The following is a 14,479-nucleotide window of genomic DNA, read 5'->3' as shown; positions in this document are numbered from 1 at the left end:
GTGGATTGGCGGCGACCGAGGTCAGTCCCTGCCCGCTGACCCCGCAGCGGAGCCGAGGGGGGCGGCTCGGTGCAAAGTGTCCCCACACGGCTCGGCCCCCTCCCGCGGCCGGCCCCGCCGCCAGCGCGGGGGGCGGCTGCGCACGGGCGCGCACCGGCCCCTCACCCCCCGTTCCCGGCGGCAGACAGGTAACGGCCGCGGGCGGCGGAGCCCCGGCTGCCCTCCGACTCCCGCACGGGGTGGGGGGGGGCGCGACCCCGTGGCCTCGCTGCTACCGGGCAGCCCCTCCGGCGGGGCTTGCCGCCGTCCTGCTCTGCCCCGCTCCCTCTCAGCGCGCTGCGAGGGGGTTCCCCCTCCCCACCGCCCCCCTCGGGATGGGGCGCCGATCCCCCGTTGTCTCTGTGGGGCGGGGGGGGGAAGCTCTAGGCCACCCCTCCCGGCGCCGGGCCCGCCGCCGCGCTCCGGGGCTGCCGGTGGAACGGGGCTCACCGGGCGCTGAGGAGTCTCGGGGGCCTCCGGAGAGCGTCCCCTGCTTCCCCAGCCCCCGGCGCTGACCCGGCTTTCCCTCTCTCTCTCCCCCGCCGCCGGGCCTTGAAACTCCGCGCTGGGGCTCGGTCGGGTTTGTGTGTGTTGACGGTTCCTGAAGCGTGAGCTCCTGCAAGGGAGGGAGTGATTTTGATTTCCCAGCAGCTCTGGGTTACTTCCTGTCCCATTCTTCGGTACTTAGTTCTCTGGAGGAGCTGGATGACAGGGCAGCGGTCCTGCTGTTACTGTCCCTCCAACTCTTTAATATCCCGAGAGAATGTCCTTCTTTTTGAGCTAAGATCCTAACTTAGCTAAATAACCCTTTCCTTCCTTTTTTCTGATTTTTTCTTTTCCTATTTCAACCTGCTATTGCGTTGGTATTAACCAGTTTTGTTCTCTGTTTCTCTCTTTAATGTCATTGTGTGGCTCAGTTCTACTTTTATTTTTTATTTTTAGGTTTAAGCTGCCTTAAAGGAGAATTAAAAATTGTGACTCCAAAGAACAAAATAAGACAGAAGAGAGAAAACAGCACTCAGAAAAAGCCCAGAAAGGTGATATTTCATGTAGACTCTCAGAATCATGTTAGACACATGGTTTGCTGGGACTAGGGCCTCTTGTTGTGTTTTTGATGGATTTGAATAGGTATTATTAGATTTCTTTGTTCTCTTAAAACCTTCTTGCTACTGATCTTTAAAAGTCTGAAAGCTCTGAAGCCTACGTAAAGTGTGGTTTCACTTTCTTCTCGTAGTGCTTCTTCATTTTCTAAGCTTAATCTGCAAACGTTATTTTGATTATGAATTGCTACTTAATGATTTTTTATGTCTCCTCATCTCTGGAATGTCACTTGAAATTACTTCACTCCTGGTAGTTGAAAGGATCTTTTCTTAAAGCCTTTTCACAAATTTATGGGTGCAACACTGGATTTGTTTCAGCTCTAAGATCTTTATTGGAGTAGGTCATGGTAATTGCATTATGTTGGTTTAGTCGTACCTAACTTTCACGTGGATCAGGGGTTTTGTATTGTAACAAAGCTGCAAAAATTGAAATTCCTTTAATTGGATGATGTTTGTTTTTAAGTACTTGGTTTTTTGGGTTGAGATCACAGAAGAAGGTAATGTGGTTAGGTGCTTAAGGGAAAAAATGAAAGGAGTCATCAAAAACTGAATCCTGCTGGTAGGAGGAACGTTTGGTTTCAGGGAGAGAGCAGTTCGTAGGGAGAATTGCTTGTTTTATGTGGCAAGGTGAAGAAATGGGATCTGGAAGAAGAGAGTGGGGTGGTAGATGATGTCAGTCAGCCTCTTTCTGCATCCTGCTGTTACTGTGCTCCAAATAATGGAGTTTCTGCACATTCTTTTAATGCAGAGTCTGTCTTGAATCTATTCTAATCCATTTCAAATGTAGAGTTTGTGTTATTTTGGCAAACGTATTGTCTATATAGGTCACTCTGGTCTTTCTCATGTTTTCAGAGATGTCATTGACTGCACCAGAATGTTTTTTGTTGTCAACAAGAAGTTATTTTCTGGCATTAGTTGCAGGGGAAATAGCAGTACCTGTTGCCAATGATCTTGGTCAAGCGTGGATTGTTTTTCTAATATAGATGTCTTTAGCATGTGATAAAAGGTGGCTGCTATGTGTCAGAGATTAGATAGAAAATCTCCCTGTAACAGAAGTGCGACAAATTCTGAGATGCATTTTGAAAGTAGAGGGAAAAAATATTCCATGCTATTTTGATAGCATACTGCAAAACCAGGAGTAATAGTGGAACGTGTGGACACGCCCAGTATGATTGCAGGAGGGGTTTTTATGCCAATAGCTGAGACAGATGGGCGTTAGGACAAGCTTACTAGTGTGGTTATGGCACACCTGTTTCATCCAAAGTTGGTTTGTTATAACGCTTTCTTTACAACCCATCCGGTGCATCTAACATTGGGGCTTGCATTAATGTAGCTATTCCAACAGGACACCTCTTGGTGCTGATAAGTCATAAGATCTTTGTGATTTATTAATGGAAGGAAGTGGAAGTTTTTGTTTGATTTGTGAAACTCCTTCTGCATGTGAAATACCAGCATAGTAAAGTTTGATTCAGATGCAGAGGCTGGAATTGAGTTCATGGGAATCAGGGAATTGGCTTCCGGCAGAAATTTGTACGTGGTCGAAACAAAGGACAGAGATAAAAGTCACGCTGAAGTCCTGCTCTTGATTTCTGGAAGAAATGCAGCATATTGCAAGTATAGCCTGACCCCTTAGATAAAGTTGTACATACTTTTTTTTTTTTAATTGAATCTTCAGGCTACATACTCATTTTGGTTTTGTTTTGCCTTCTTGTGCCTTCTAAACCCTTAAAGGAAATGTGCTGAGAGGCTGTGTTCTCTTGTTCCAGCATTTGCGTACAGAATGATACTATCCCAGTGAAAAACTTGCTTTATCCACTGAAGTCATCCAGCGGATTTTGTCCACTTGGATTCTTTTAGGTTATGTTAAAAAGAAATACAAAGTAAAACAAATCTTCCAGAAACTGAGTGAAATAAACTTTATAAGCGATGCTCATTTTGTTCATCAGCCATGCTGTGAGTATTAGGGCTGAAGTGAGTGCTTTTATGTGGTTTGAACTAGCCATTGTTTTCTGCTTCTTTCATTCTATGAAATACTGGTATTTGGATTCTTTAATGGTGGCAACTCATGTCAAAATACATAAATCTTATACATTAATACTTGCTATGAATTATTGCTGTTAAGGCTAAGCATTCATTTGATTTTTACTGTTGAAAACTTAGTAAGGGCACCGCTGTAAGTTAGAAGAGGGATTGTATTGTGTGTGTGGTACGTGAGGATCTCCAAGCTGCAGAGCACCAGCTCTCTGTAGTTTGTAAGCGCATGTCTTGAGAGAGGAGAGTTGTGGCCGTTCAAGTGTGATGCAGCATTCTCTACTGAAAAAGATCCGTAGGGCCTTGCTTTAGCATTGCGGTCCTTGATTTGGAGGGATTTGCAGTATTTTCTTCTCTGGGCTGTGCTTACGTTTAATGTTGGTGTGTTACCTGTGCTCTCTGAAGGTGAGGTCTCTTTAGCTCTCCAGTTTGCAGACCTGGAGTTACTTGAGCTGGATGATTTCACTAATTCTTCATCAGGCCCAAAAGTCGGAGCTCACAGCCTCTCTGTGAAATGGATGACAGTTGGGAAAACAATACCTCTGTGCTTTGGTTTCAGCCACCTGCAGAACGTAACAACACAACAGCTGCTGGTTATATAGAACGCCACCAGTCTGCATCATGTGGTGTTACAAACACCTGAAGTTGGTAGAGGACTTTTAGATTATCTTTTAGTTATTTTAAATTTAGTATGTCCAAGCAGCGAGATGGCATTACAGAAGCTCTGAGGAGAAATGTGTGACTTCTAATGACCGCTTAGGAAGAGTGAAGGCTTCTTTCCTTGGAAGTAGCAGTTCCTCTGTGGTGTTTTTGATTCAGGCACTGTTAACTCTTTGCTTTCAGACCCAGCAGTTTACATGTGTTGCTTGGTGATTTTTTTTTTTTCTTGAACACGTGGATAGTTTGTTTTATGTCTGTCTGGGATGTAGCATAGAAGGTCTAGCAGAAAATACATTCAGGATTATTAGGGTCTGTGAAATTTTAATATTTCACGTCGTTTGCAAACTTTGCACTTGTGATATGAGAACACAAATAATAATGATTGTTGGCCTTACTCTCTTGTCTGAAGAGCTCCTGAAACAGGAAGCTGAGTGACATAGGAAGGTGATAGTTGCATTTAGCTTCTTTGTCAAACACATATTGACCACTTTTAAAATGCCATTTGAGTGAGAACACATTTAGCTTGTTTGAGTTTTGAAATGGGTGGGAAAATCATGAATGCTAATGTGATTATTCTTATTCCACAGGGCTTTCTTTCTTAATTCAATTTACATGTCTTGGAATACTTCGGCCACAGACAGCTAGGATCTACACTGGTTAAGTCTATGGTAGATATTAAATGTCATGTGTAATGGTACACCTCCCTTGTTGTATAGGGTGAGGATAACATCAGTAAATTATGGTCCTTGTTCTGGTCTTGGATGTATAATCTTGGGGCTTAGGAATCAGGTCTTATCTGTCAGGCCATCTGAATGAGCAAAATACTGTGTTCTAAGGTCTTACTTCTAGTACCAACCTTGAACTTCCTTTAAAGTAAATATATACGTATGTTGGAATTAATTTTCTACATGTTGTTTGCAATTACTTTAATGAAGTGACACAGTGATGTAGAAGAGCGTAAGATCTCTTTGACAATGAGACATTATCAACAGTATGCTACTTCTATTACAGTTATTAGTATTTTAAGCAAACTTTAAGTCATTGAGTAAGTGAGCTTTACTTCCACTAAATATGACTTCTTTTTATTAAAGTTGCAGATCTTACTCTTGCCATATGCAGCTAATTTTCCTTTGAGGGGAAAAAAGCTTGTTACTTTTTTAGTGGAGCAATCTGTTACCTTGCCTGTAGTCTGTGAAGTCAGTGCAATTCTAATTTGCATCAGCTAATAAAAAATGTGTGGGTTTTAAAGTGAAAATCAGGCAATTTTATTTTTTTTTTTAGAAAAGGTGAACTAATGACTGATCTTCTATGCAAAGGAAACAAGACTAGAAATGTGATCAAATTAGGTCATGGTAGTGCAGTTTTGTGCAGGGCTGTGAGCGTATCTGGCAGACCTTGTATGTTTTATCTTGGGAAGCCAAGCTTTTGGAATATGTGCATAAGAAGGATGAAGAGATTTTTTTTTTTCATCCTCCTCTTCTGAGCTAGCATCAGGAAAGCAAGATTTCATGTTATGTTAAGTGACAGAAATTTTAACTTAAGCTAAAAGCTGCCCAGTTCATGTAATTGTTCTGGCACAACTCATTTGCAGAAGAAACAAAACACAGTTGGCTTTGTGTGATCTGCTATACAATGAAGTAGTTAATGCCTTTATTATTTATTATATTATTGCACTGCTCACACATAAGGGGTCCTGTCATGAGAAACTTGCAACCAAAGTGAACAAAAGGTCAGATAGAAGTTTACAAAGAATTAATGAAATAATGTTGAGTACAGACTCTCAACAGTGCTGTGAAAAATGGTCAGGCCTTGGGACTGATCCTGTTACCTGCAGGTGAGGAGGGAGGACAAGGAGAGCTGATATGAAGGAGGAAGCTGGGCAGGCATTGTAACTGGCGTTCAGTGAACTTTGATGCTAAAATGATAGTTTTGATATATGAAGGAAAGGCTGGAAATTTTTGAGGTGGTGGTAGTATCGCTTTTAGTGTGGAGGTATCTCTACCTGATCATGAAACGTGGTGTGTGTGTGATGCCTCATGTGAGAGGGAGATGACTATCTGGTGGCACTAGAAGTCCACTTGAGGGACAGAGAAGTTAATGCTCGTGTTGTCAGGTTTTATTCTTTAGATAGGGAAGCAGAGATGTGATGGAGATTTTAAAAAACAAAACAAACAAGAAAAAGAACCCACACACCCCCCTACCCCTCCAGAAAAACCAAAACCAACACCCGGTCAAACAAATAAAAAACCCCACAAAAATGTGTTGGGAGACACTAAATGGATCCCAAAGGTTTTTCCTGTCATCTGACTCCTACAGGGAGATGTTGAACAGTCAGACATAAATATCTACTGTAACCTCTGCATCCATTCTTGTTCCATGGCAGGAGCAGAGATGCGTAATCCTTTGAGAAGAGTTTAGACCATTTCTCCTCACCCCAAACTCCAGAGGACAGTTGGATAACGAAAGAAAACACAGTTCAGGGCCTTTCCTGGCATAATGATGTTAAAAAGTAGCATTCTAGCACAGGTGCAAAGTAAAAGTAAGTAGACCTCTCACTTTAACTCTTCGCAACTAATAAGAAATCTCTCCCTTTTTTCAGGGGACAGCAGGTTTTGACACACATGGGCACACAAGATTATGAATAGTGCAGACAATGAAGAGTCGGACATCCATCAAAGAGTGACAGCCTCTTACAAGGTAATTCAGGAACACATTGGATTTAACCTGTGGTACTTGCAAAATCAATTAAGTAGTTGTTATTGTCGTCCATTTTCATGGCACTGTACAGTCATTATGACGACGAATGTATAGATACATTTTTCCCTCCTCTGCTTCATTTCTCTTTTTTGCTTGCATGAAGAAAGGCAGTATGTAGCAATCCAAATGCATACTGTGTTCTGAATGAGATTGATTACAGTTGCAAAACATTAAATATTAAGTGCCAAATGGCTAATGACTTCTGGTATTCTTCCTTATTCAAAGATTGATGGTGTAAATGGGGATTTGTAAACAGGAATTTTAACCTATGTATGGAGCAGAAGGAAAAATGTTTTAAAAGCTGGTGTGTACCTAGAACTATCCTGAAACCTTTAATGTTACAGTTAAGTATTCTTGTAATTTGAATTTCATTGCTTGCCATAGGGATGAGATGGAAGAGTAGATATTTACAGAAACTGTGCAAGTGATAAAAGGAGCTGCTTATGCCTGACTTCATCTTCTGCTTTGTGTGTTTTAGTACTTATGTACTTTAGTACCAACTCATTTGAATAAGCTCTGCTAGTCACATGCAACAAATGGGGCCGGTGCCAACTTTTTATAATGCAATGTTACAAATATACCCACCAGCTGAGAAGTGTGATATCAAGAGCTTTGCTTTTTCTTAGCCAACTCTCTTCATAGGTGTTTTCTGTCCCCTTAAATGAGAAATCCCATTTCTCTTTGGTCTGTTTAGTCACCCTATCTCTTTCTGTAGCATTTTGAGCAACTAGTTTGACTTTAATTTTCAGGATCACGTGAGATCTTACAAGTGTTAGTCCTTTACAAGAAGGGATTGTAAAACTGGCAATAGAAAGTTTGTTTATATTAACTTTTGATCAGAGATTCTCAGTTTGAGATAAGAGTTCTCATATCTTGTTTTTGTACACATTCAGAAAGGAGGGCTAAAGGGACACACTCAGTTTGGGGTTTGTTTTTAAGAAGCTCTCCCTGACTCCTTATTATCAACCAGATTTTACTATCGGTTTTCACCTGTACATCCAAATAAAGATCTTTTTCTTGTTGTTGAAATTTCATTAGCAGTACTATTAGTGGTGTGATCCAGAATGAAGTCAAGCTTGCTGTCTTACAGGTGAGCATGTTCCGAAGTGCTAATTGGAGTTTAGAAAAGAGCTTAGCGAAAGCTTATTAGAGGCAGTAGAAATACTTCCCTTGTCATCAGATTAACCAAGTTTGATTTTGGAATATGCTGCAAAAGCTGACCTATTGAGTTAGCAGTTGCTGCTTTGTAAATCCACTTTTCTTCTGGTGTCAGTTAATGAAGTTTGTACTATAAAACAAAACAAAGGCAGTACCTAAGCCATGTAGAACCTATTGAGTTAAAAAGTCTTCTTTCATAACCCTATGCTGAAATAGTGATGATTTTTTTTTTCTTGCCATATGTGGTAAGTTGAAGCACTTTAATAAATGTCAAAGACAGGAATTTGCAGAATGTAATTTCCATATTTGCAGTGTAAGCAGGGTCATTGTAGCTGTACCTGCTAGTTATGAGCTTATATCTCTCCAAGAAGCAGATAAATAACTTCTTTGCAATGGGCACAACTCAGTTGTAGAAGAGAGAATAGATAGCGGTAGATAGTGATGCCTTTATCTGGAAAGATGGCAGTGATTGATGTTTTCACTTTTCTCTTGTCTGTGCGTATATCTGGATCACAGGAAAACAAGTGCCCAGTGGGATATAGGGAGCTGATTGCAAAGTCTTTTGAATGACCTATGAATCACGAAGATCTGGAGATGCATATGATATTTACATAAAAGAAGATTTAGGTGGCATCCTGATAAAACAAGGTTGCTGTGAATTTCAAGTTTTGCTTAAAATTCTTTTTTTTTTCTTTAGAACTTTCCTTTGTACCTTAATCTTGATTAACTTTACAGGAGCCTAAATACATTTTTCTTTCTCTTTTTTTGTCTTCTAGTTCTGTGTTAATAACCATTGTAACAGCTTCTTAATATTTTCTGAGGCTCCTATTGCTCAGCGCTACCTTTCTAATATCCTGCTTTTATTCTCTTCCGATACTCATTTCTATTCTAGGAATACCTGTTAATGGGTTATTTTACCCAATGTATGTGAAAATGTAAACACTGAACAGATTATGGAAGAAATCCCGAAATATCTGTATTTTTTTTTCTCTGCTTGCTGAATAGTAAGTAGATCTGCAGATGAGTGCTTCTCAAACAGGGCATGGAATATAGTCCTTCTTTCTTTCCCAGTGTATGTTTGTGTCTAGGCTCTTTTACAGTGGATATTTTAGATAGCCTTTTGGCCCAGCTCTCTCCTGTACTGTATCAAAGTAATCATAAATTGCATTATTCTGGTGTTTGACAGGGCTATATTAACTGCACTTACATGTTTTCAGGTCTCGTGTATTATCATCTTTGTGTTTGATCTTAGAAATATTGAGGTTCTTTGCAGTCTTCATGTACCTATAAAGCAGCCTAGAAGCCAAAATATAGACAATATTTTCAGTTTGAACATCAGTGTTAAAGTTCATGTGCAGTAGGTCACAGAAAAAGATTATATTGGCAAGATGAAAATATTTTCACTGAAGCTAAGAGGTGATACATTTCTAAGAAAAAAGGAATATTGCAGCGATGAGGAACAATGCACACCGGGACGCAGACAAAGCTGCACACACAGGCAGAGATCTTGTTCAGGAAGGAGCGCAGAGCTGGGCAGAGCAGAGAGCTGAGCCAGACTTAGCTCACTTTTATTAACAGTTCTCAATTTATAGGTTTACAGATATAGGCCTGGATGTTTTTTCAAAACAATGTTATTCCAAACACACCACACTCATGTTGTGACTGTTTTCAGTCACATTCCCATGCATATCTTGTGGGTGGCGTTCTGACCCATTCATTCACACACCCAGGTCAAACATTCAAACAGTTTTCCGACCCAAGATATAATTCTCACTGGCCTGGGCTATCACTCCTTACGCTCATAGAAACAAACTTCTGTATAACCTGTCCAAGGCCCTTTAGCTGAAACTGCACATCCTGCCATTCCCACAGAACATCATAGTTCAGTTCCTCTAGCAATGAAGTGCTGGTTCATGCAATAGCTTAGATCATCTTTTTAACCGGTATCTTTGGAGTTAATTATATTAACCATGCTGTGATTTTTAGATGAATGTTTGGTTCTGGAGATTTCTTTTGGCGTATTGCTCAGATGCTTTAATTGTGGACTGTTTGCTGTCATTTCTCAAGAAAATGTTTAGTATTTTTAGCATGTAGGTCTCCTTTTCTCTTGCACTTCAGTGATGTGAACCGCGTAGTATAATTTTGCTGGTAACAGTGAGAGTGTCTGGTTTTTTATTCTTTGTATACAATGACTTCTCTGCATATAGAGAGTAAATCTTAGCATTGCTTTTCATTAGTGCTGGCTCGTTTTTCTAGATACCTCTTTCTTTTTCCTAGATATCTCGTTCCTGGTCTCAATCCTAATTTCTTGATGCTTTACATTGATTCAAGGTGACTAGTGTGACCTCATGACGCTTCTGTAAACCCAGATTCAGCTAGGATGTTACACCATCACTGTCGGAGAAACCCTGAGCTACAGGAAGAGTTGCAGATTCAGGCTGCAGTGGCTGCCGGCGATGTTCACACCGTGCGCAAGATGCTGGAGCAAGGATATTCTCCAAACGGTCGAGATGCCAATGGCTGGACCTTGCTTCATTTCTCTGCAGCAAGAGGGAAAGAGAGATGCGTTCGTGTTTTTCTTGAGCATGGAGGTGAGTTGCCTAGAGAGAAAAATCTTGCTGCCCGTCTCACAATTTTCTATGCCAATTTCCATTACAGGGCTTTCCAGCACTGATTAGGTGTCAGACTGCCTTTTTTTTCTTTCTCTGAAGTAGTACTCCATCTCTGTTTCCTTTTGTTGCACACTCTGTGAATGAGGTAATAGTTTAACTTTATATCTTACTACTTTTTTTTTCAGAACTGTCTAGGAATTGTTAAAAGAATGAATAAACATTATGAAGATAGGGCAGAAAGACTCCTAAAATTAAATATACTCACTATAGGCTTTTTTTTCCTCCGTTTGTGGTATTATTAGAGGAATGCAGGTCCTCAAAATACTAGGGAAGTTCATTTCATAACTCTCAGGCGAGTTAACAAGTCATCTTGAAGACTAAGTTTCCATGCAGGCTTTAATATAGTCTGCTAAACTTCATTAAAACAGTACTTTTTGTGGAAAGGACTTTAGTGTCAGCTGGTCCAGTTGAGTTTGCACCTCTCTTGCATCCATCCATAGTGAAGCTTTATTTCAAGAACCGCTTGAATTTCATTAGCTGAAGTGATATACTTGCTTGGGTGATGATTATTGCCCCTTAAATGGTACAGTCAGAATTTCTTTTTGTTCTGTCTTCTTTCAAGACCACTTAAAGTTTTAGAAATAGTGTTAATCTTCTGATGTGGTACTGGAGAGGAAAAATCAGTAGGTGTTCCCCACATTCTGGTTAGTGCTCTTAAAGAACAGCATCCTCCATTCTAGCGCTATTCTTATCAAATGAAACATGAACTAAGATGTTTTCAGTCCCAAGGAAACTGAAATTATCTTTTTGATGCTTTACATACAGGACCATATGGGCCCCTTATGTGTATCACAGTATTTGTCACATGTGTGGATCACCCTTAAAATTGTATGGCATTAATAGGCTGTGGTATTTGCACAATTAGTGGTATGTTCCTTAAGAGCAGTATTGAAGTACAACCTGAACATCTGGACCCTGTTGATTTACCTACTGCAGGTTCTAACCATATAATATTCCCAGGTCCTCATGTCCTAGTTGGAAGGGAGGGCAAAGCTACTAAATTGCACTAATAAATAACTTTAAATTCTACTTTCTAAGTGTAGTATAAGTGGATAATATTAAGCCTTCAGTTGGAAAATTCAAATGTTTTAGGCTGCAACTCTTGAAATACATTGGTTTTAACTCAAATTTGAAGGTGATCTGGGAAAAAAAAAAAACCCTTATGTGTTTCTATGTACTTTCATTGCATAGGTTTTGATATGAAATAGCTGCTGATGCAGTGCTTTTTTATTTTTGTTGTTACTCTTTTCTATATGAAGCACCAGCTGAATCTGATGCCTCGTGAAAACCTGTAATGAAACATCCTTGTTCTGGAAGCAGCACAGCGTTTAATCACCAGGACGAGAAAGTTGAGTAACAAATAGTGTGAGGGTTAGTCATCTACGGCAGCTTTCCTGGAGCTGGATCTCGCTTCAGAAAATTGGCACCGTTTTGTGCCTTGCCCTGTTTTCCCTCAAAACACAGGCATATAAGATAACAAGTATTTAAAACATAATAATGTCGCAAATGAGCTATTAAGCAGCGAATGAGCTGACTCTTAAAAGCAGAGTTAATCATGCCTGCCTCGTTAGAGAGGGGCCTGTGTCTACCTTCACACAGTCTCCACCTTCCTCCCTCTCAAGAAGTGCTGGGGCTTAATCCCTGTGGACCAAAGTGGTACTGGGGTGAAGTAAAAAAAGTAATTTTCTGGTGTGAATCTTATGGTAAACAGTGTATTGAACTGACTATATATAGCAATAATAAAGAAGATAGTGAGAGGGAGCGGATTGAGGAAAGAAGGAACTGAGATGTTAGTGAGGAGTAAGGAGCAACTACTCATAGTTAGAGATGTCTAGAGGGATGATGAAGCCTAGGAGAGCTGAAAATATTTTCATAGTACAGGAATGAGAAAACTGAACTGGGTTGTTGCTGAGGATGAAGTGCTGTGACTCAGATCTAAGCTGCTGGAAGGTAACCAATGTAGTCTTGAATGGTAGTGGGATGGGGTTTGGCTGGTAGAGGCTGAGAAGGGATCTGGTCACTGACCTGGAAATGAAAGGTAGGTTCTTATGGGAGTTGTGACCTGGCCACCTCCTGCTTTTGCTTTTTATCTTCTCTTCCATCATTGCTCACCAGCAAAGAAAAGAGGCGAGGACAGCGTTGTGCCTGCAGATCGGCTGGTTTGAATGGAGGTGGTAGAACATGAGGAAGCTTTTTATTATCTGCTGGGCAAGGAGACACAGAAAAATGGGGGAAATGCATTTAAAAAGCAGTCCAGACTAAAGGATGAAGCCAGCAGAAATACCAACTAGATACAGAGGTGGTAGGTCAGATAATAAATATTCTTTAGCAAGTAGTGAAATGCAGGAAGTTGATCAGAACCATGGAGAAACTCAGTTTTAATGAAAAATAGTGAATTAGACTTTCTTAGTGTATTTTTATCTCATTTTAATGAAGTGTAGGTTGTATAAAGTCAAACTCTTTCCATTCACAGAAACAATCTAGAGTCCAGTAATCTTGGATTTTTGCCTAACAAGCCTTTTTTCCCCCCGCTTCAATGTACTTTTTTGCTTTCAAAAATAACATATTGAGACAGACAATCCCATATAGGACAAGAAATATGTTTTATTAATCCCCAGCTACTGCTGTTTAAGTTACAAGTAGCTAAAGTCTTCAAAGTGTGTAGTTGTTAGCTGTACCTTGGCAATATCCTCTCAATACTAGTTGGACAGGACGGTTTCTGGTTACTCATAGTAATGATTCACTAAAGCTCCTAGAAATTGAAGAGTAATAAAAGGAAGTAGCCAAACAGATTTATTTTTAGTCTTTGCTAGAAAGTATCTAAATTTTAGTAAGGTCACACATAATCCAGGAGAAACCATAGAATGCCAAGTACTCATCCTCCCCTAAACCAGCTCATGAAGTGTTTCTGGGTCCGAATGTTGCCCTACAAAATTCAGAACAGAAGCTCAATGTAGCAATGTTTCTAAACGTTGTGGTAAGAATGAAGCCCAAGTTGGGGAAAGGAAGCTTGAAATAAGAGGTAATTTATGGAACCAGAACCATGTTTTCTTGGCCTCCCAAATTAGACTGCGACAGAGTGACCTAATGAAGATGTCACTGTGTTGCAGATTTTCAGTCTCGAGTGAAGTGGATTGCAGTAATTTGGTACCCTTCATAGGCAGTTAAAGGTTTTTATCGCTGTATAATGCCTTGTGTTTAAGAACATTAGAAGTGACTAAATGCAGCTGTTCCTATTTCTAGATTACACTCTCCCCAAATTAATGGGAAGCTTGAAAAAAAATAACTATAATTGGTGACAGTTAGGATGGAGGCAAGATAAAGAAATGCTGGCAAGTGCTGGCTTCATCCCTTCGTAGTTAAATTAGATTGTACCAGGTACTATTTTTTTACATCTCTGCAGATTCTGAAAGGTAAGAGAATTCTCTCACGATTCTTTTTGCCAACCAAAACCCCACAACGGCCTAGATTCTTAAAGCAACATCAGCTATGTAGCATTACTTCTGCAAACACGGGCACTAAACAGATGGAAATTGTATGCAACATAATGCAGGTCAAACTTCTGCTAAAAGTCTGTGTGAAGTTTTCAAGCTTTCCAGAAGATGGCAGCAGAACATCGACTGAATAGTAGCAGAAAATGTTTTGGTCTTTTGAAAACTGTTTCCTTAATCAAGGGGGAAACTGGTACTATTAGCTCACTAAAAGCCCATAATCTTAATGGAAATTACAATATTTTTATCATGAGGCTTTGCTACCGTGTTTATTTTTGGAAAGTGAGTTGTTTGTGTTGCTTTGTTTCCGGAGTGAATCTTATTTTCCTGTTTTTGTTGAAATTCTTCTCTTACATGACTTAGTGGTTTGGTTTTTTTTTTTTCAGTGATCAAAAGCAGGGAGTTTTTGGGAGTAAGGAAGGCATGGAAAGGTACTTAAAGCTGTAGGTAAAGAGCATCCTTCTTTTGCAAGTAAATTGTTTGGTTTAGTTTACAACAACTTGTATAAAAATGCGTATACATGCACACAGAAAAGATGGCACATACCTGATTGAATTTGGAAACAGCACAG

General features: G+C 40.2%; 1 protein-coding gene across 3 annotated transcripts in view; it reads left to right on the top strand.

Moving 5' to 3' along the window:
* The first annotated feature begins 53 nt into the window (after positions 1-53).
* The window catches only part of ASB7 (ankyrin repeat and SOCS box containing 7), a 31,139-nt gene continuing 16,713 nt past the window's right edge, over positions 54-14,479 (top strand). The window contains exons 1-5 of one of the 3 annotated variants that reach the window (XM_071813984.1): positions 54-188; positions 982-1,076; positions 6,430-6,527; positions 7,626-7,677; positions 10,077-10,336. In XM_071813984.1, coding sequence (XP_071670085.1) covers positions 10,126-10,336 — 211 coding nt within the window. In that variant the 5' untranslated portion in view covers positions 54-188; positions 982-1,076; positions 6,430-6,527; positions 7,626-7,677; positions 10,077-10,125. Of the gene's footprint in view, positions 189-981; positions 1,077-2,956; positions 3,093-6,429; positions 6,528-7,625; positions 7,678-10,076; positions 10,337-14,479 lie in introns of those variants that run through there. The other 2 variants (XM_065847320.2, XM_071813985.1) reach the window with 2 other exon arrangements.

The sequence above is a fragment of the Patagioenas fasciata genome, chromosome 12 (genome assembly GCF_037038585.1).
Source record: "Patagioenas fasciata isolate bPatFas1 chromosome 12, bPatFas1.hap1, whole genome shotgun sequence".
Lineage (NCBI taxonomy): Eukaryota > Metazoa > Chordata > Aves > Columbiformes > Columbidae > Patagioenas > Patagioenas fasciata.
The sequence above is the reverse complement of the archived record's forward strand: the minus strand, read 5'-3'. Positions and strand labels throughout refer to the sequence as shown.